This window comes from Pholis gunnellus, assembly GCF_910591455.1.
Source record: "Pholis gunnellus genome assembly, chromosome: 1".
Lineage (NCBI taxonomy): Eukaryota > Metazoa > Chordata > Actinopteri > Perciformes > Pholidae > Pholis > Pholis gunnellus.
In genome coordinates, this window is record NC_136528.1 from 4131665 (window position 1) to 4154329 (window position 22665).

The window sequence follows — 22665 nt, forward strand, 5'->3', positions numbered from 1 at the left end:
TAACATTCAGCATTTACCAGTAACATATAAAATGATATGTACACATATTAACAAAGCTCACATTTATTTGTGTTATTATGCCATTTCAATTATTCAAATAGACTTTGTAGTTAGCGAGATAAGCCCCTTTGCGTAAGGGTAGGACATTTTCGAGCACAGGGCTAAAAATAGGCCTAGGGTTCAATTCATTTTGCTGGAATGCTTATTGGCTCTTAATTTCGTGAGACAGAAAACTCGCTGGCTTCTCAACATGCTTGTAAAGAAATCTGCACCATCATAAAAGCAACTTTTCAGTCTCTTGAGAGTAAATTGTAACTCATCTGGAGATTTTGCCTTTCTGTATCTAATTCAAGGGATTGAAACACTGACAGCTTCCTGTCCAAATATTGTAATTTTCACTTTCAGTGTTTTACAGAAAATGAACCAAAGATTCAGAAAATGTCTTTATTCTCCAGCTATAAGTGGGGAAACTACAGGAGACGAGAGTACAGAGAGAAAAGTCAACAGAGGTGGGACAGATGTTTATATTTCAGCAGTATCACAAACCACAGCAACCATACAAAACATGACTAATCGTTTGCTTTAAGGATATTAGAATATAATATAAGATGTGGTTCCTCAGTCCATGATGCTTCCTGCTGATTCACTACAGGAGACACAATCCGACTGTGTGTGAACACATTTCCAGGTCAGAGGAATGGGAGACGTGCACCCCTGGACACACATTCACATGTAGGAACCATAAAGTCTCCAACATGAAAGCACTCAGGGAATACAATTCATAAAGACATGAAATGATCTAAAAGCACATAGATCAACTTAACATAAGAGATATAATGTGATATATTTTCATGCTTTCTATCTGACGACGTTTTTAAGGATTGAACACAGTTCTCATATTATTATTACAGATATTTGCACTGACAGTGTCAGTTATGGGATAGTATTCATTAAATGTTTTCTCAATTATTTACACCCTAATACTGGTACTTGAGCCACATCTACCACAACATGTAACTCATCTACCAAACCACTGAACCAATTCTGCTAAAAAATACAAGAACATTTACTGCTTCTCGTGAAGATTGTAGTTCTAAAATACGGACGGACCAATACACAACACTTTTGGGGGTTCAAGCCTCAAAGATGTACAAAACCCTATTGTTTACTAGGGTTCAACCGCCAAGTTTGGTTATTAATATTATTAGTTGTCTGCTGCAGAGGCTCAAATTCCCATGTAATGGAATGAGTTAGAAACATGACACTTGACCCAATAACTGGAAATAATGTGCAAGTGCTTCCCAAGAAATGTCTCCAATCGGCCACATGGTGGCGTTTTAGTTAGTGCCCTAAAACTTCATTTTGGAAAGGCCTCACTCGGAAGTCTGATTGATTGGACTGAAATTTGGCACACATATCCAGCTCAATGTGCGCTACATAAAAACCCAGGAACCAATAAAGTCCGTCTGATTTTTTTTTGTCCTTTTTTATTTAAAGCACATTTTGGCATCTTCTCCTAAACCTTAGTTACAACCAAGCTAACCACACAAATCAGACTTTAAATCAGAAATAGTTTGTGAACCATTACAAAACTCGCAGGACGTGTTTCCATGTGTAAGGGCCTCGCACAAATTTGGTCGTGAATGAATGAGTTCGTCCAAACATCTCCGAACTTGATGGACGTTGAACGTGTCTGTGTTGGCTTTAACCCAAGAACCGCTGTTATTAGTTCTGTGTGTAGAACATTTCACACATCCAACGTTGTGTTTGAAGGATGTAAAAAATATTTTGTTTATATAACAGTATGTTTGTGTTTATATATTTGAGTATAAAAGCATTACACAAAAATATTTAACAAGACTACTGTACATACGTAAACAGCGTATCACTGAACATGAAAGAGGTGTCCCATGAGCTCCCCAGTGTTCAATTGGTTCTTAGAACTGTCTATTCATTTGATAGTGTGTGTGACTTTTGAACACAAAATACCATATTGTAATGATATAGTGTTGTTTTCATGCAGGATATTTGTGGAGTTTTAAGAATGCTTTCAGAAAATCTGGGCAAACAATTGAGAACAAAAAAGCAGGTTTTATATTAACTTCTTCATGTCAGCCTATAGACGCCCTACTGTGGAGCAGTAGACCGTGGTGCATTGTGGGATACACTGAACTCTGAGGTGGCAGGTGTGTTGGTTCATCTGTCTGAACATCATTCAATGTGGAGTTTAATGACGTCTTGTAAAATGTGCAGTAGTGATGTTTTCATCTAGCGCTGGGCAGGAAACTGTTTCTTTACCAAGATAACTCAGTGACCCTGCTCCTGGGAACAACAACAACTTATACAAAAACATTAAATGACAAGATATTCTATCTAAAAGTGTTATATATAAAAACATCACGTGACTGTTAGCTGTGGTGTTACATGGAGTGTGACGGTTGTGTGATGACGTGTCAGCAGTCCAATGGTACCCTGACACATAAACCTCACACAATATTACAGTTTAGTAAAGTCCGGTCTCGTGTTCCAACAGCAGATACAATTCAACCAGTTAGGACTCGTCAGTGGAGACTGATCCAAGGTCAGCTGCAGGTGGTCAGACGTCTGTTGATTTGCAACGTTTAAGGTCCCTGAAATAAAGAACAAAAACACACAGATTATAGAGCAATGAGAAAGATTGTGGAGCCACACTGGTGTCACTGTGATGGTCAAACTGTCAGGTGGGTTCGGATGATCTACGGATAATTAAGAAAGTCTCTGATTTCCAAACATGTCAGGAACACCAATGTCCTTTGGAAAAGATTTAGTTTACCGTTAAAGTAATGCCATTAACAAAATACATTTTAAGACATGAACTATGTTCAATAGTATGCCGTTGTTGTCTCGCTAACATGCTCACTTTCATTCTGCTATAATGCTGTTGTTGCTAACATTTGCCTATTAGCACTAAACACAAAGATTGGCAAAAGTAGAGAGAAGTATCGGCGACATGAAAATGTTGACCTGATGATAGCGCGAGATAAAAAGGTCAGAGGATCACCAAAGTGATCACAATGAATCCTGAGTGGAACATGAACGTCTGAACCACATTTCATCACAATCAAATCAAATAGCTGTTGAGATATTTCAGTGTGGACCAAAGTGGAAGACAGACAGAGACTGACAGAAAGACATTACCATCCAAAGAGCTGCTTACATGACTGACAATCACAGCATTCATTTATGTTTGATCAAAAAAGATTCCGGTCCAAACTATAGCATTAACCTCCACCACATCCCTGCTCTCTGTCCACGGTCTACACTTTCTGTCAGCTGTCGATGACATCATACAGCTTTAGGAGATGTTGTGACCCTGTTCCCACAGCGTGGTTGTGTATTTTCAGAGCTTCAGCTTCATGTGTGGACCTTGTCCTGGGGTGCTGCCGACTTACTTTAGCTCCTGCTGCAGCCGATCCAGTTTGTCGACCAGCCGATTGTTCTTCACCTGAATGGGATTGTTGGGGACGAACCAGGCCGCTATAAACTTGCACACCACCACAACATGCTGCAGAAAAACACACGACACACACACACACAGACACTATTTTAATGCCATCTTCAGTTCAAGTGGACAACACTGCCTTAGCAAAATCTGGAGTACAAACCTCAAACAAGATGACGAAGGCAAAGCGCACAGCCAGAACCAACCAGAACTGAGAAGTCAGAGTGTAGTCCTCATCACTCCTGTAGTCTCTGTAGCTGTACGCACACAGACAGGTTGTCCTGTTAACCAGATATGTGACCCATTCTTCTGTTATGTTTGGACAGAGCAGAGTAACACGAAGGGCTTCTCACCTGCACTGTGTGACGTTGAAGCCGTCGTCTGTGATCATCTGCTTTGGAAGAAAGTCGCTGCTAACTGCCATGTGTGACACAACAGCCGTGGACAACGTGTCATTGATGTAGCCCTGCATGCAGCTGCAACAAGAACACAAGCCACTCGTGATGAGACACGACACAGTGAGCTGAGTGTGTTATCAGGTGATTCTTCCAGCTGTAATATGACTGACTGTGTGTGAGTGCTTCCATTAGCACAGGGGCCATAGCGGTAACGATAGACGAGGCGGGGAATGAAGTCTGATGAGACCCCGATGACCAGACCGTTAGCGATCACCGCTAACACACCGATGGCCTCCAACACCTTCGTCCACACGCCTGTACACAGGAGACAGTACAGTTACACACGTACACAGGAGACAGTACAGTTACACACATACACCAGTACACCAGTACACAGGAGACAGTACAGTTACACCAGTACACCAGTACACCAGTACACAGGAGACAGTACAGTTACACACATACACCAGTACACAGGAGACGGTACTGTTCCAATCACTTTGTGGTAACGGGATCTCAGGTGAAAAAAGACATTAAGATCCTCTCATGTTCTAGAAAGGAAACTGTCTAACTTTGTATTTTCACAGAGAACACTGGCAGTCATCTAAATATGTTGTGTATAATATATTGTGAATTTTGTGAGTGGTGAAAAAAGTGTCTTTATGTTGAGACCGTTCAGGAGTTCTGAACAAAACTAGTGTTTATAAATAGTAACATGCTGGCATTTTTACTATCACATGTCGAAGTCATTTCAATCTGTAGCCTTGCTGACAAACAGGACAAACCGTATCAATTAACCGTTATTATCTTCACACTGCCTGATAAAGAGTTTTTATTTGTTATATTTATCAAATGTTTCATTAGATATTATTGTAGCACTTTTGGACCTGTTGAAGGATTTCTGTGGAATGCTCTTATGTCGATGTTGAGTTCTGCTCTTTTCACCGACTCAGACTTTTGAAAGCCACTGTTCTCATGTGTTATTGAAATGATTCAGTTATGCAAAATGTATGCTGTAGCAGCCCACTCTACATAGAATATATTGACAGACACACAGCTCACCGATGTCGTTGGTCTTCCTAGGAACAAGCCGCCGTTCCAGGCGGACCATCTTGATGGCGTCCAGGCGGATCTCAAAGATGTTGTTGATGAGAGCCAGCAGGGGGGCGAGGGGGAACGCTGCCACAAATATGGTGGTGAAACTGAACTGGACCACTAGAGGGGATGCACAGTGATTTAGTAACATGGAAAAGTAATTATTTAAGCACTTTCATTAAAAGATACAGCATTTAGGTTTGTGCAATAAGCTTTAGGAGTAAGTTTAACAAGTTATGAGAAATGTGAACTGAATTATGCTGTTGTTCCATAACAGCGTTATGCAGGATGGAAAACAGCAGTACCTGAACCTGACCTCACCCCAACCATGTGTACATCAGATCCCTGGAGTTTCTCCCTTGGATTGATTTCACATACAAGGGAGACTAACATACTGGGGATGAAAGGCTGGGATTTCCCCCCCAACCCCTAAAGCCTTTTTTCTTTCACTAAGATATTCTATTATTAGAGAAGTTTCATAATTACTCTTACTTGTGCCCGTGCACCATTGACCCTAACGCTGACATTTCTCAGTCGGGTACTATTGGGACTTTGTATCAGCATACTATCTACCATTGAAAATTGCGTTGGTATTTTCAGGTGTGAGGTTTAGGGGGAGGCTGTGGACCTACCCATCTCCAAGAACTCATTGAACAGAGTGAAGGCGTCTGTGTCGGCCAGGTGGTAATTATACAGCCAGTCCCGAAGTTTGCAAGTGTCACACGGCTCAACATGTCCGTGATGGTCGCGGCAGGCCTTCCTGTAACAGTGACCACACTTCCTCTGCAGCTTCTTTGCAGTGCTTTTTCTCAGACGGTTCTTAAGCCAGCTGGAAAACACAACATTTCCACGTGAATGCAAAGTCTGACATTTCACTAACTCATCACTTACCTGCTGCCTTACAGGAGATGTTGGATGAAAACACGGCACACTTACGGCACAATGAACTCAAAGACGTTGTTGAGAGTCTGTTTGAGCAGCATGATGACGGCCATCTGGATGAAGAGGTCTGTCAAACAACCACTAGGATGGCACTATAACACACAGAGAACATATCGAAGGGTCAGTGCTGTGGTGCAGGCAAGCAGTATGAAAGACGAAACACTAAAGACGTCGCTCTACTCACCTCCTCCAGTCTCCATCCAGCGATACGCACATAATCCCCTGGATGGCCGTTTATCCTAGACAACAAAACATTAGCAATTAGCAATCTGCATGTTAACCCTCTGAACTGAAGGCTGGTGACAGTAACACTCTAGTTTTACAATGGTACATGCTGGAGGAAAAAGATACTAATGGTAAATGGACTGTACTTTTATACCACTTTTCTATTCTTCCAACCACTCAAAGCGCTTCAACACTACCTGTTATTCACCCGTTCACACCCATTCACACACTGATGACAGGAGCTACCATGCAAGGTGCCACCTGCCCATCAGGACTCCATCTAATCATTCACACACCTCAGGAACAGCCTGCAGGAGCAATTTAGGGTGAAGTGTCTCGCCCAAGGACACATCAACATGGACTAGCAGAGCCGGGGATCGAACCGCCGATCCTCTGATTGAAGGACGACCCCGGACTACAGCACCACACGACTAAAGAGGTAGAGCTACTTTAGAGTTCATTCTTTTTATGCTATTTTCTTGATTTTATTAATTGTACCACTAATATTATCACTTGAAGCTTTGGCAATGTTGACATTCATGCAAAAAAAACTGTATTTGAGTTGACAGCTACAGACAGAGACACAGTTACGGACGGACACACTGATATGTAGATAAACTATAAGAGACACACTGAGAACAGACAGTACCTGCCCAGGAAGAAGGCCACATAGAAGAGTGAGGAGAAGAGAGTGAAGAACTGGAAGGTGAACATCTTGACTGTGAAGTTCCTCTCTGTGGCTGCAAATGAGTTGGTCTTCTCTGAAAACACACATATGGCAATGCATTCATGTACTGTGAGATATGTGACAAAATGTCTTTGAATATTTGGTCTCACAATATGAAGAATGTATTTAGATATTGTAACTAGAATTAACTGCTTTAAATCTATGGAGAAATGCATTTCTAGATATTTTATTGCATTTGTTTACGAGCAACAACACACTGAACAACGTTTCCTACTATGTTCTCACCTAGGTGACACAGCTTGAGGGACACCCACCTGTTTACCTACAGGTGAAGTTGAACGAGAGAGACGAACAGAAAGACAGGAGAGATGTGATAGTTATTACATTGTCGGCAGGTTGATCTTACTAAGAGCAGGAGGCTCACAAGCTTGTTCACAAATATCAGATGCCCTTCAGGAGCTTCAAGCAGAACAGTCTCCTTCGGTTTCCTCAGTGGTGGGATGATTGTTCTGTTAGTTTAAAAGACAGAGGAGGATCCCTCTATCAGGATGGACAGAAGTGACATTTATTGCACTTGTGGTCAGAGCAAGGGCGCCGAAAGTAGGGGGTAGGAAGTGAGGAAGGGGCCACTGGCCCAAATTGCCATCTCTAGTTGTATTTGTCCTTCCTCAGCTCCCTTCTGAGTTGACTTGTGTAAGTTATCAAGACACTTTGATCTAGAATCTGTTGTGCTCATATACAAGGCAGGATGGTAAAAGTCAAACCAGCTTCGAGTCTGATCTCTTAACAGCAGCATGTTCATGACAGCGCTGTATTTGACAGGAGGAGGTTTCACTTTGGCCCCATTCACTTCACTTCCAGCAGCCACACGAGCAATTAACCAACTGATGTTGACCATGTTTAGTCTGTGATTTAAGACCAACGGGACACTGAATTGTGATTCAAATCCTGGAGTAACATACTTGATGATGAGGTCATAGGACATCCTGTTGCTGTGAGTCCTTTATATAACGTGAGGATGAACACAACGCTGAGTGTGCAGGACCTGGGCCCTGTACAACGAAGTGAGGGTATCTTGAGGAGTTGGAGACTTCAAGAATTTCTGACACCAACAACATCACCCACTTGGTGAAAAGAACTTTAGACATGTTGACAAACTGTGGGCAGAATGGCTGCAAATGCACCACCACTGGAGTTGTTTGTATCTGGTTTTACTTCGTAAGGAACTGCTGCAAATATTAAACGCAACAAAATAAGCTAATTCAGGCTGCTTCTCTGGTGTGAATACAAGGTCAGCACCAGGAACAGCTTGGAATAATGTGTCGATGTGTTTTTTCTTCCCATATACAGACGTGTGAATGCAGCATGAGGATCAGGATACAGGTATACATACGTACCCGGGTCATGATCTGAATGGTGAGATAGTGCAGCACAGCTCCAAGCATGATAGCCACAGTGTTGGCATGATCGCGGATAAACTCCCAGCTGCCTTCAGACATCAAGGGGGCGGCCACCACTCGAAACACCACCAGGGCTTGAGCGAGACCAATTATCAGCATCAGCTGGAACAAACAAACACACCAAATGTTGGTCGTTCTTTCTAATGCACCGTCGTAGCAACCTTTTTACAATGAATGCAATCATGTCACCAAATCAGCAGGAAATAATGAGGATTGTTTGACTGACAATAATATGAAGTTACAGCTGTTGTTCCGCGAAAAATTAAACTGATCTTTTGGTTGTGAAACACTGTCATTTGGGCAGTTAGTGATCTGTGCAGGGAGATACATTTACTGGCAATGTTTTTCCCCTGAATCATGCCTATCAGGTAGCGCTTCAGCCCACACTGTATTCCACACCCACTAAACTCTTTAGGTATCAGACTACAGATAGAGAGTGTGTGTGTGTGTGTGTGTGTCTTACCATGAGAGTTACCAGAATGAGGACCAGGGTGCTGCGCAGGTAGGAGTGTCTGAAGTGTTTGGGTTTACAGTTTGGATCATTGACTATTTCCAAAATCAGTTCCTCCTGTAAACACAGAGATTTAGCTCACACATTGAAGGGATATTACGAGGACCTTTGTGTCCTGGAATCGTACTTTAAAAAGAAGCTGTAACAGGAAAAAGAGCAGACTTTAAATGGAAAAGAACTTTGTGTCAAATTGAGCTCAGTGCAATGTAAACGTAAAGAAACATCACAAATGCAAAATATTATATATATATATATATATATATATATATATATATAATCTAAATGCAGGAAAAAAAATTCTGGAAATGAAAACCATCATTTATAGACAAGAAAACTTCAAAGCTGCAGTCATGTAATACATCCAGATATGTGGAAGTATTTAAAAGTGTCTCACTACAGTGAAGTGGAATTTACTCAACATAAAACCCTAAATTCATCACTTTTTCATTCAAATCATTTTACCAGAATCATCAGGAAGCTATCCGAGAAGTTCTCGCTTTATTGTAGATCGTTTTGGAAAATCACACCTGTGTACACTCTTCACCTGCATATTAAGTGAGTAGTGTGTATACTGTTTTTCTGCATAAAAACTAGATAGCGTGTGTACTGTTTTACTGCATATTAATTCAATATTGTGTTAACTATATTAACTACTATAATAACTTGTCATTTTTGTTATTATTCAGATTTTTGGAATCTGCATGTCACATGTAAGGATGCCATTAGTGAGGAGCAACACAACACTACAGATAACTACAGATGATCTAGACTAGATCTGTCAGACGTACCTCCTCCTCACACCAGTCATAGACCTTCCACTGAGAAACATGTCTGGCTCTGTGTCTCTTCCACAGCTCCAGGAACAGCGTGGCTGAAAGACACAGATACAACCAGTTAAAGAGGGACTCCACATCACAACAGCTCACGTTGGATTAGACATCAGAGTAGATCACATTAGATTAGTCATCACCATACATCAGACCAGGGCCCCGTTCCTCGTACGTGGTTCAACTAAGTCGATCAAATGTCCTATTAGCAGCTTAAATTAACTCGATGATTGACATCAGGCTATCTCGGTTCCTCAAAGGCTGATCCGCGCTCAAACAATCTCGTTAATTCGAACCAGACTTCAGTAATCAGGATAATTGCGCGTGCCCGTCTTCAAAAGGGGGAAGTGTCGATCGCCGAAACCATGATTTTATAACCGTACGATGGCAAATAAACTCAAAGAAAGAGCCTCTTTTTACTCCGCTGACGAGCAGGAGATGATCATGAACGCATATGAGGAATTCAAGACCATAATCATGACAACATCTAACACCGCCACCGCTGGGAGGGCTAGACGAGAAGCATGGCAAAATATCACAGACAAGTTAAATGCGTAAGTGTTGGGAACATGTATCGGCTAATTATAAGAGCCTCATCACCCCAATCAATCAGATTATATGTCTTTAAATAGTAGTAGACTTAATGGAACGCATCATCCAATGAGATCTATAGCGAAAATAACGATCTCAACTCTTTCAGAATAAGTAGATAAAAACAAGCCCAAAGAGAATCTAACTGATACGAATTAATAGATACTTATGAGGATATATGTACTGTATGCGCTTATGTATCATGTACTATATATATATATGTGTATATACACACATGTATGTGTAGATTACCATATAGAACTAGGAGTTTGAATATGCGTGTGTGAATCTGTGTATGGATGGATCAGTATGTATGTATTATTTATAATAAGCAGTGATTCTCTCTATTCTTATGAGTCCACCTTCATCATGTTCTACAGTAATGATATCTATGGTGCACTAATAACACTGTCATATCATTATGAGTGCTTTCAACCATCATGTAGTTCAACCAGCCATCAAGAGGACACTGGAGCAAGTAAACACTAAGCACACAAACATTATTCAGAATGGTGAGTTAATACAACATGTGCCATGGTGATGTAATGAACACATCCATCAGTTTCTTAAGCACCAAATAAACTTTATGAACAGCACGGCATGCAGCGGCTTTCCCGATGTTCTCCGCATCGCCGACACTGTACAAACATGAACCACTCGCAACACAGCGCGAGGCTGCATCAGTCTGAGACAGTCGATGCTCGGCTGCAGCGTGTGGGAGCTGACATGTTTTTCCGGGGGAGTGGCAGCTAATCCAGCTAATTTAAGTTAGCCTGCGCTGGAGCAGGTTCAAGCTTATGGATGTGTTGTTATTGTGATTTTGCCAAACTTGCTTCGAGGAACCGAAAAGCCTCACTTATGTAATCTCATCCTGAATATTATCCGGCTAACTCTGTTAGCCACGTACAAGGAACGGGGGCTGGTCAATGCAAACACTCACCCCAGATTGCCATGCACATAGCAAACGCCACAGTGCCCTCATTGTCAAACAGGTGGCTGACCTGCGTGGATACAAACACATCAAGATGGAATGTCATCAATATGACAACACACACAATAACAGCAGGAGGAGAGATCCCTCCTCAACAGCATAGAACATCACAGTAAACTTACAGTAAGGACGATTAGGATGACACAATTTTGGATATATTTATACACATATATAAGGAATGGATTTGGGAGGAAGCACTACCACTGTTTAGTCTGTGGAAGCAGTGGCGTAATGCCCTCTGTGGTTCAGGAGGAGCTTTTCAAAGTCTGAGAAAATATGATGTTCTTATGGATTGGGCTGAAATTATTTGCATAAAACCTGCATTACAAACATTTATGACAGTTTCACCAGGCGAGAAGAGAGAGAAAGATTAAGTCGTGTTATTTCAGAATGCTGTATTTTGGGGGTTTGACTCAAACTCGGGGACTAAAGAATATTTTGGACCTAATATTTAGAGAAGCAGTGGTTCGACCACTCTTTTTATTAAATCGGTTTCTCACAAACCAGTAACCCTTTACATACTAAAACACGTGTAGTGTCTTAACGTCGCACAAACCAATAATGTGATCATTATCTTTGTTACACCTAGTAGTTGATAGGCGTAAATATTTTGCGTGACAGCCACAGGAAGACATGGAACAGAGCTGGGATAAGAGCTAAGATAACCCAGCTAGGAGCTTAGGCTATTCCACTACCCATCCTGCTCCTGGCTAATGTCCAGTCAGCCGCAGGACAAGGACATGGATGAAATAAGACTCAGACTAACCCAGCAACAGCAGTCACATGACAAAACACCCAGATGTTTTTATTAATGTAGCTGGTAACCCCGGCCCCCCGGCTGAGTTCACCTTAGCGTAGGTGCAGGTGTCTGATAGCTGCCACACTGCACACCTCTTATCACAGCGAGGACACATAATGATGCTGGACTGACACACTTCCTTACTGAGGACACACAGAGAGACAAAGATTAAAGGGTCGCTGGAAATAAAAGGTCAATCATGCCGCAAACCTAGTTATCAGGAACAACTGGCTTCTCATCATCCAGTAGTCCAACTTAAAAAGTCCCCAACTCATAGCATGAGGACTTGCTGTCAAGTCAAGAGACATAGGAACTCATGCAGGAACCAGTCGTACAGAACAGATCGATTCTCATGTTGCTCATAAGAGTCATTTCGGAGAATCTGTGGCATTTACCAAATGTTCTTGTTTTTAGAATTTTCTCTGAGGTATGAGTAAAATTCACAAGTGGTGAATGAATTTAGAATTTAAACATGATACAGAAATGAACAACAAAAAATACATATAACTAAGATTAGCTTAATATTCTGTTCATCATCATGACTTCCGATTTACTGTTTTTATTATTATTTATTCCTTTAAATATTATTAATGGCTTAAACTGTTCAGCAGAACATACTGTAAAAATATGTCATGTGTGGTGGTAACGATATCTCACGGACAGTCATGAAGTCATCATCATTCCCCAAAGTCAGACATTTTCAAAATGCTAAACAGCGTCCAAAAGACTTTTGATCACAATGATGACGTTACGTAACATTACTCCACAGGATATTACTTCCACAGCGTCTGACTCACATGAGAGGGTTGGTGTTAAAGAAGGCGAGTCCATAGAGGAACACTACAACACCCAGAGCAGCAGCTGGAACCAGCAGCTTGGTATACCAGCCCAGCCACAGGTAGTACAAAGCCACTTTCTCTCCAAAGTAACACCTACGGGGAGGAAACACACAGGCAGACATGATGGAACACACAAACACATCTACTTTCCAGGCACGTCCAGCTGGTAGGAGACTTCGGGGTAGAACCAGAACACGCTGTGGAGATTGTACATCTATATACTGTACACTGGGAACGCCTCGGGGTCCACCAGGTGGAGCTGGACTATGTTGCTGGGGAGAAAGGACTCTGGACTACCTTTAACCTGATGCCACCCTTACCATGGATGTATGGAACGGATCAAATGTATTATTCTCAGTTTGAAAACCTCTGGTTAAATAAATGCAACAAGTTTTACATTCTGCGTTCCTTAATCCAATATGTTAACATCCTTAACAGTGACAGACAGACAGTTACAGACTGAGAGACAGTTACACACAGAGGGTCAGACAGACAGGAGGACGGATACAGACAGACAGACAGGAGGACGGATACAGACAGACAGACAGGAGGACGGATACAGACAGACAGACAGGAGGACGGATACAGACAGACAGACAGGAGGACGGATACAGACAGACAGACAGACAGGAGGACAGAGACAGACAGACAGACAGGAGGACGGAGACAGACAGACAGATAGGAGGACGGATACAGACAGACAGACAGGAGGACGGATACAGACAGACAGACAGGAGGACGGATACAGACAGACAGACAGACAGGAGGACGGATACAGACAGACAGACAGGAGGACGGATACAGACAGACAGGCAGGAGGACGGAGACAGACAGACAGACAGTTAGAGTTACTGACTTGACGTCGAGGACTGGTTGGCCTGTAAACAGACCCGACCATCGAGCCCAGTCTTTCCGCAGCTTTTTCTGAATCTTTCTCTGAGAATCATGGGAAAGATCAACATACAGACGTCAGGTGTTTATCCTATATGCTAATACACTGTTTCACATCAACATTACAACATCTGGGCCAACATATAGATCAGTGTGTCTAAATGTTTCATGTCTTCACTTCCATGATCCATGTGTGCGAGTGTGAAAAGGGAGATTTGGGTGCACCGGTGAGTGACTGACTCTAACCCTCCGTCTGAAGGCTCCATGTATTCCTCCACACTAGACATTTGCACAAAATAAATAAGTGAGGACCACTTTCATTTTCATCAGCCAAAACGCTGTAAAATGCATCCTCCATAACATCCTATGCATCCCATCCTGGTCACTCGTAACTACATCGTCAAATAACTGCTCTGGATGCAGGAAGAACAAGAGATTTTGCAGCTTACTGGGTCAATGTAGCACTCACTGAGGAATCTAGTGCGTCAATCGACTACATTTACCATCAACACTGAATGGCCAGCGACATAAAAGGCTCAGAGGATCTACTCCAATGCTATCGTTTCTCTCTTTCTTATTATAGAAAGCATGTAGGTAGCAGCTTCTCATTTTTAACATGTTCATCACTTTCACCGGTTTAAATGACAAATGTCCCCGGTGGCAGCTCACGGCAGCTGTCTCTAATGAGGTTAACTGACGTCTCCTCGCTTCCTGTAGGTTTTTAGGAGTCACCTTCTCTCAGTTAAACGTTTATTCATCTCAGATCAATTATTTAAACTGATCACCATAATAGCTTTGAATCAGGACCTTCTTTCAGTTAAGGTGTGAACAATAAGGTATGTCAGTTGTAGCAGCTACAGTTGTTTCAATGTGACATATTAATCAACATTTCATATCTTCTGCTGCTGTGTGTGTGTGTGTGTGTGTATCACTTGTATCTGTGTATACTGAGCATGTTTAGCACAAACATTTATTTCAGGAAGATGTCAGTTCAATATCTGATCTCGTGTTCAGGTTGTAGTTGAGCGTGTAAGTATCAGATCGTAACATAATTAGCAGATGATCAATATATAAGACTCTGATTGTGTAATAGCAGTTTAATGAGATCAGTCAATGGTTGACTCACCTCATGGAGGCAGAACATGGTTTCAAACACATCCTTCACCAACAGTTCCTCTAGGTTCTCTGAAAAAAAAGCAGAACATATCCGCATGAGAGGCTGTCGTTTGTCTCATATCACGACATGACAGCCGAAAGATGGGAATCCCGTGACATGTTTTTACTCACGGGAACATTTCTCTGCACCACATGTGATCAAATAAAAGAACTGCAGGAGAAGCTGATTGGTGCACTCATTAAACTACGTCAAATGTCAGAGCTAAATGCTGTAATAATAATAATAATAATAAAGTGGATTCATATAGCACCTTTCATACAGGGCGAGCAGTTCAAAGGACTTTACAACAAAGTGAAGAAACAAGAGAACGAATAAAACAAATGAACAAATACTGCCCAATAAAACCAAACAATAAAACTAAGGAAGATCTACAGTTAATTAAAGGCAATGCAAAATAAACACATTTCACAGAGCTCTCATCTCTTATAGCCTTGGGTTGGGAATTCCATAGTTTAGTGACATAGTTTTAAAAAGAAGGCTACGCTGCCGATTTTCTTACTTGTGTGATAGTTTGTATTTCAAAGAAATATCAGCAGAGGATCTATGAGGCTGTGAAGGATTATAAAACGTAAATAAATGAGTAAGGTAACGGGTAAATGGAGCTTCTTTATTCTTCCGACCACTGAAAGCTCTTTAACACTACATGTCATCATTCATCCATTCACACACTGATGACAGGGGCTACCATGCAAGGTGCCACCGGCCCATCAGGACTCTATCTCACATTCAAACAGCATTCACACCCCGTAGGAACAGCCAGCGGTAGCAATTTGGGGTTAAGTGTCTTGCCCAAGAACACATGGACATGGACTAGCGGAGCCGGGGGTTGAACCGCCGAAGTCCTTACACTGGTTACATGTTTTCATATTGATTTAAAAAAAAAAAATGTATTAGTCTATAAGGCACTGCATGGCCGTGCACCAGACTACTTCTACAAAATGCTTTTGATTTGTGGACCAGGGAGGCCCCTCAGATCATCCAGTTCTTCTCTTAAGTGTTCCACAAAGCAGAACAAAAACATTTGGCAATGTTTTGAGTTATTACGCTCAAAGCCGCTGGAGCAGCCTTCCAGAGGATTTACAAGTATTCAAAAAGTGCTCTATAAATAAAGTTGGATTGATTGATTGATGTTAGATTACAATATTCATGGCTGGATGGATGATATCTTGCTGTGTTTGCTGAAGGTCTGCAAAGCTACAGGAGTTGCTATTGAATTTGATTAAGCGAATCACACTCACCTCCTGTGTTGATGTAGGTCTGATGAAGGATGAAATTGACAATTCGGATCCTGGAGAAAAAAAAATAAATAAATAGAACAGAAAGTTGGGATTCTGTGATCCTAAAATACAACTTTAAAATTGTATTTCCAGCACCAACCTTTAAATATTGCTGTAAATCTTGACTCATTGATTTGAATACATTTGAAAGAAAGAAAAGACAAAATGATACAACATATTGAATATAATGTCCACAGAAGAAAAGTACCTTTTCTACTTCCGTCTGTACTGTATGCGCAGTGTGTTGTACATTTGAAAACAAATGTTTTGATATGAAACAAATGTGTTGCATTGCTCACTTCTCCCTGAAGAACAAATTAAAAACCTTTATGTATTAAAAGAATTTTGGGTGGATCCATATTCCCCAGCTCTGACGGGAGGGCAAGTTTATATCAGTCCCCAGGGCTTTGGAAGTGTTTCATAGACAAAGACGGGGAGGTGACTGGTGACATGAATCATCAATACCAGGAACCGGGTTGAACGGTTAGCTCCAGCAGCAACCGTTTGGTATTCTCCTTGAAATAGAAGGAGAGGAACAAACGGGTAGAGGAGAGGAACAAACGGGTAGAGGAGAGGAGCAAACGGGTAGAGGAGAGGAACAAACGGGTAGAGGAGAGGAACAAACGGGTAGAGGAGAGGAACAAACGGGTAGAGGAGAGGAACAAACGGGTAGAGGAGAGGAGCAAACGGGTAGAGGAGAGGAGCAAACGGGTAGAGGAGAGGAACAAACGGGTAGAGGAGAGGAGCAGACGGGTAGAGGAGAGGAGCAAACGGGTAGAGGAGAGGAGCAGACGGGTAGAGGAGAGGAACAAACGGGTAGAGGAGAGGAACAAACGGGTAGAGGAGAGGAGCAGACGGGTAGAGGAGAGGAGCAAACGGGTAGAGGAGAGGAACAAACGGGTAGAGGAGAGGAACAAACAAAGTGAGTGAGTGAGACACACATACATGTGTGTGAGTGTTACCTGGTAGCCTGGTTGACGGAGCCCTTTATATCTCCACACCAGTTGCAGGAGTCCGAGACTTTGAGCAGGTACTGGTAGTCTTGAAATATCTCAATGGGAGCACGGAGGCCAAAAAACACTTTGTCATCATGGTCGATCCTCTAAGACACAACAACACAAACATTAAAAGGAACAATCTTTCCCATTATATTACGTCATGTATCAAGTCAGGGTGTTTTGAATCAATGTGGGACAGTGACGGCAGCAGACTCACAGTGATGGTGATGTTTTTCTTTTGGAGCTGCTGGATGAAGGCTCTCTGTCTCTGAGCCTTCTGGTCGGTGTCATCGTCCACCTTGTGTGCCACCAGCACGTAGTCAAACGTCCTGTGGGCGGGCTGTTCAACAACAACAAAGAACAGACATTCACATGGATTACATCGTGAAGCAGCTCAAAAGACGTTTTCATGTCAGATTTGTCCACCTAACAGAAACAACAACAACAAAAAACTATTTCCCACTTCCCACCGCCCTACTTCCGGCTGTGACGACCCCTCCCGTCCACTAGGGGTCTGTGTCCCGTTTCTCTTTCTGTCTTTCAGGTTGTTGCAGCTGATGGGACACACCAAGTATAAAGACTCGGCACCTGACCGGAGATGGGCTTCTCTGCCTCCTCCTTTCGATGACACCGCTGCTTATTTGTTTAGTTATTTGTTCTTTAAATACATGTCTATTGCTTTTAACTCTTCTTGTCTCTCTTACGTTGCAGCCTTTGAGCCAGGTAACACCGGCGCCCGCACCATCTTTGAACTAATGAGCACACCTAACCTGACAGACCCATTAAACAAGATACTAGATGCAAATGACAGTGATATGAACAGACTGTTCTATCTTGAACAGTGACAGTCTTTTCATGTCTCACAGCACACAGGTTAATCTGTCCCAACGCAGAGTAGAATCCTTTCATATGAGCAGATATAGTCTCCGTTTGCATGTCACTGATGACCTCTTGTCTACAGTTATCTTGTTGCTGTATGGAAAGTTCAGGAGAGAGGCGGGGATTCTTACCGTTGAAGGAAGTAAAGGCTCAGAGCTGTGATGGTCCTTCCGTCTGTCCCACAGCTCAATGTCTCCCTTTGACACACAGAGATAAGGTTAGCATTAGAACTACACACTGTACGGCACGTATTACAATACTGACTTATTAGTGTCATTTACAGTTAAAGTGAGTGTTAACTTCTGACAGAAGAAATAACACTCTTCGTCCTACAGATAAAAAGATACGAACACTCGGGTGTCACAGTCACACCTGCTCAGGTATGACTAGTTAGCTTAGGTTAGTTTAGCTTAGTTAGCAGCTGCCGGATGCTGGACAGCAGCGTCCTGTGAACAATAGCACCATTTGTTTGTTGGAGACGGAAATAGAAATAAAATGCATTTAATTGGTAGGATTAGGATATTCGCCTAAACTGGTAAATGTTTCTCTTTATCCTTTGCATGCACTGTAGAGCTGTGGAGTTCACATTTCAGTTAGCGTTCGTATCAATGAGGGTGGACTAAATAACTGAAACACCTGTTAGCATAACTATTCAACAGCAGCAAACGATGAACACTGCTCAAACCGTTTCAACACAATCTGAACATTATAACCATCTTGAAGGAGAATTATATGGCGACTGTTGCATCACACTGCATTAGTTTGAGCAGGTGGACCAAATAAAGTGGACATGTGAGCTGTGTGTGTGTGGGAAAAGATCTGCAGTTTGTCACTGTGCGATACGTGGAGCAACATCAACATTCCGCCCGTCTAACTGTAAACTCTTGAATCATCCTGCTTGTTCACGTGGTCTGCTGTGATTCATCTACATACATTAATTCATATATTGGTGCACAGCGGCTGAGAGTCTTTGTCTTCCTGTCTAACAGACATTCAGCCTACAGGTCCAGACCTGCCCGACCATGCTCAGCGCCTCACGCCTGTCGTCTCCCGTCTTCTCCCACATTTCACCCTCTGCTTTGCTCTGTTAAACACATCTTCCTCTGCCCTCGTACCACTTTATCTGCACTGATAAACTGACTGATAAACTCAGTTTATATTCGTGGAGCGATACTGGATCCAGATACACTGCAGTGAACCTTCAACATGGGTGTGACCTTTACAGCTGCAAGTCATAAACAGGTTTCGCTTCTGGCCCACACACTTTATATTTATTTATTCTCTTGATTTTCGCCACCAGTAGTCGGATGCACCTGCTTCAGAACTGATTAATCAGCTGATCGACAGAAAACTTAATCCGCAAGACAATTGTGATGACCGATTCGTCGAGCAAATCATTTTTAATACATTCTCCGATTTAGCTTCCGAATTCTCCTGTGATTTTATTCTTCTATGATATCAAACGGATTCATTTTGGACAAAACATACATTTGAAAACTTCACCTCGAGCTTCGAGAAGTTGTGATTGTAATTTTTCACTATTTTATGAGATTTTGTAGACTAAACCAATGAGATTAATTGATTATGAAAGTAAACATTGTCTGCAGCTTTACGTATTGTCTTTATCTACGTATTTTAACAAAATGCAGAATTAAGTAATAATGCATACGAGTTCCCAGATCAGTCCCAGATGTAAAGTAGAAACAGGACAGCTGCAGATGTTTTGGAACTGCTCACAGAAACATGTTTGTTCCTTTAAGGAGATTGAACCTCAGCAGAAACATTGAAACTATCCTAATAAGTGCAATGCATGCTGGTACTGTGAGACTGCTCTCTATCTGCATGTGATTCAGTTCGCGAACTGAGTGAATTACTATTTGAGGAAAATCCCCGATGAATTTGACAAAGTTTGGAGTCCTGTTAGATTTAATGGCCAAAGCTGGAAAAAAAAACAATGTTATTATTGTGACTGAGATACAATGAAATGAAATTAGCTTTATATGAATAATTGTTATGTCAAATTAATTTTTAAACAGAAAGAGAAACATAAAAGACTACATGTGTTTTTTAAGCAGTTAGATATGTGACAGATATTCTACATTCGGTATAATGTACACTTTTATTTTTGTTTTTCTCTCTTGATGAGTTAAAATATTATTTCTTCCAGATAAACACCTCCATGTACATTCAAGCAGTATTCAAACGTGTATGTAAACGTGTGTGTGTGTGTGTGTGTGTGTGTGTGTGTGTGTCATGTTTACATGACTGTTACATTCTTCTTTTAAACGTGTGTATATGAACTATAGCATTGACCCGTGTGTGTTGGTGTAACCCAACACACACGTTCAGCACTGGCCAAAGCTACTGATAAACAAACATGTCTGAATCGGAATCTAGTCGTTAAGTGATCATCACACACTTAGTCTTTAACCTGCAGAGTAACGGGTGACTGGAACAACGCGTATTAGTGTAAAGTAGGCTCGTACTGCAGTAGAGGGAGCGGTCTAAGTTAGCATTACTGAATCATTCCAACTGACACATTTTAGCCCTACCAGCTCAGTGTTTACCTCGACGGCCTTGAAGAACATGTTGGAAGTTGGTCCAGTGTTGACGTGAAGGTCGGTCAAAGAAAAGTGACGTTACATCCAACAAGAAAAGCGTCTACATGTTCCTTCCTGCTGCTCATTAACATTCAGTGCCTCCATCACTCCGTCATTAACATCAAGCTATCACCAGAAAAAGAATGAACATGTATGTCGTCAATAGCTCCGCTCCTCGCTTCACTTCCGCATGCCTCCAGGTTTTACGTGTTTGTGTGCGCACGTGTACAGGTAAAGTTTTTTTTTCATGTAAAGGTGCGCCGTATCACCTGCAGCCGCTGACGTCATCTTCCGCCACGACAGGACCATCTACAGTTGCGTTCAGTTCCGCGGGAAAAAATGGAAAATGTGAGGCTTTTGTATACTTCTGAAGTCAGTTTTAACATAAACACTATCGCTCAGTTTGCACAGTGAAAAGTACTTTTAATGACATGACAATGCTGAGTATAGATAACTAATTACATTCATACATAGGTCTACAAAAAAGAAACAGTGTACAGCCCAAACAGTCACATCAACCCTCCCACACAACAACACAAAGAAGTGATACGTTCTAAGAAGTCATACCAGTAGTGGAAAGTAACTACCGGTATGTACATTTACTCAAGTTAGTACTATATTTTAAGTACAAATTTGAAGTATTTGTACTTCCAACTGATCGTGTTTCCATTCTTTGCTACTTCTCCATGCTTCCACTGGTTACCCCATGTTTAACGGCCCATTGCAATGAATTGTGGGTTCATAAAGGGCTCAAAGTGTCTTCGAGAGAGCCCTCAAACAATCGATGATTTGACAGTGGGACCCTAAACCGTCACGGATTTTGTGGGAGCGCGCCTCAAAGTCTGTGAGTCCGTGAGTGTGGACAATGAGATTGGGCCACAGTTTCCAAAGAATACACAGGAAGTCATTGAAACGTTTACCTCCTGTTAGTTGCATCTGTAAGATACCTGTAGTCTGCTGAACACATCTGGATATATACAGCTGAAGAAATTGCTGATGCGTTCTTGATCTCTGATGAAGTTGAAGCAGAGGAGATTCCCCTACTTTTCCATGGAGTTGGACTTGGACAGTGAAGGTGATTATGTAAATATTACAAATGAACCAGAACAAATGGCCACGACTACAACTCATTTAGCCATATTTTGCCTATTTTTCGTGATTGCTGTCTTCCAGTAATAAATACCGTGTGTAACAATGTTTGATGATTCTCAATCAGGTAGATTGATAAATTGGGTTTAGGCATTCTCCAACATTTTAGGCTAATGAAAACACAAAAAACTGTAGAACAATCTAGGAATGTAATTGTCACATAGTGTAAAACATGGTCGTGTTTTTATTATTTTATAAAAAGTTGGCATAGTGGTGCTACGTGGTTTTAAGTGGTCAGCAATGATAATAATTCAATAACTGCTCCCTACATGCCGAATGAGTTCTTGAGAATTCTGAAAAGAATCAGCATCATTGTTCTTCTCCTAGGTTGGTTGAGGAGGTTGTCCCTCTGTACAGTGGCACAGTCATTTCAGACTATCAAGAGGATGAGAGGAGGTAGGCTTATCTACAACATTCTAATGACCAAAGTATAATCTCTGATATTTGCATGTCAGTTTGTCTATCTTCTTTGCTATCTAGGACCTTGTGACCACTCTGGGACCTGGATGCTACATGAACAGTCAGCAAACCAAACTACCTGTGTGTAACCGTGTTCTCGCCTGTGAACATATCTACAGCTTCAACACATCTCCATCACTTCTGTTTCCATGTCGCTACACATCTGCATTTCGTGGCCGACAGCGGAAGCACTTCACACATCTCAGTTACGCTTTGAAACAGTTGGATTTCTAAATACAGTCTGTGCTGTCGAAGGATGTCTCATTCCCAATGATAAACCACATTGCAACAATCCCATAGCCTATTATAACAGAAAGCAATTCTATTCCACCATCCTCACCGGATTCTGTGACAGTGAACAGCTCTTCCGTCATGTAAAAGTAAATTG

The 22665-nt window shown here is 41.8% G+C and overlaps 2 protein-coding genes across 2 annotated transcripts in view; both read right to left on the minus strand.

Moving 5' to 3' along the window:
* The window catches only part of LOC306702447 (hatching enzyme 1.2-like), a 219633-nt gene that overhangs the window by 48116 nt on the left and 148852 nt on the right, over positions 1-22665 (minus strand). The window lies entirely within an intron of this gene.
* On the minus strand, positions 431-20864 carry LOC306701118 (anoctamin-9-like). Its single transcript, XM_079166365.1, has 24 exons — positions 20637-20864; positions 18201-18266; positions 17408-17530; positions 17155-17294; positions 16154-16203; positions 14865-14923; positions 13704-13783; positions 12806-12940; positions 12058-12151; positions 11159-11219; positions 9589-9671; positions 8753-8857; positions 8227-8391; positions 7115-7151; positions 6791-6902; positions 6101-6155; positions 5911-6008; positions 5607-5803; positions 4942-5094; positions 4050-4194; positions 3835-3957; positions 3645-3738; positions 3432-3544; positions 431-2630 (listed from the first exon to the last, which is right to left on the minus strand). The coding sequence occupies exons 1-24, from the start codon at positions 20655-20657 to the stop codon at positions 2597-2599; spliced, it is 2343 nt and encodes a 780-aa protein (XP_079022491.1). The 5' UTR covers positions 20658-20864; the 3' UTR covers positions 431-2596.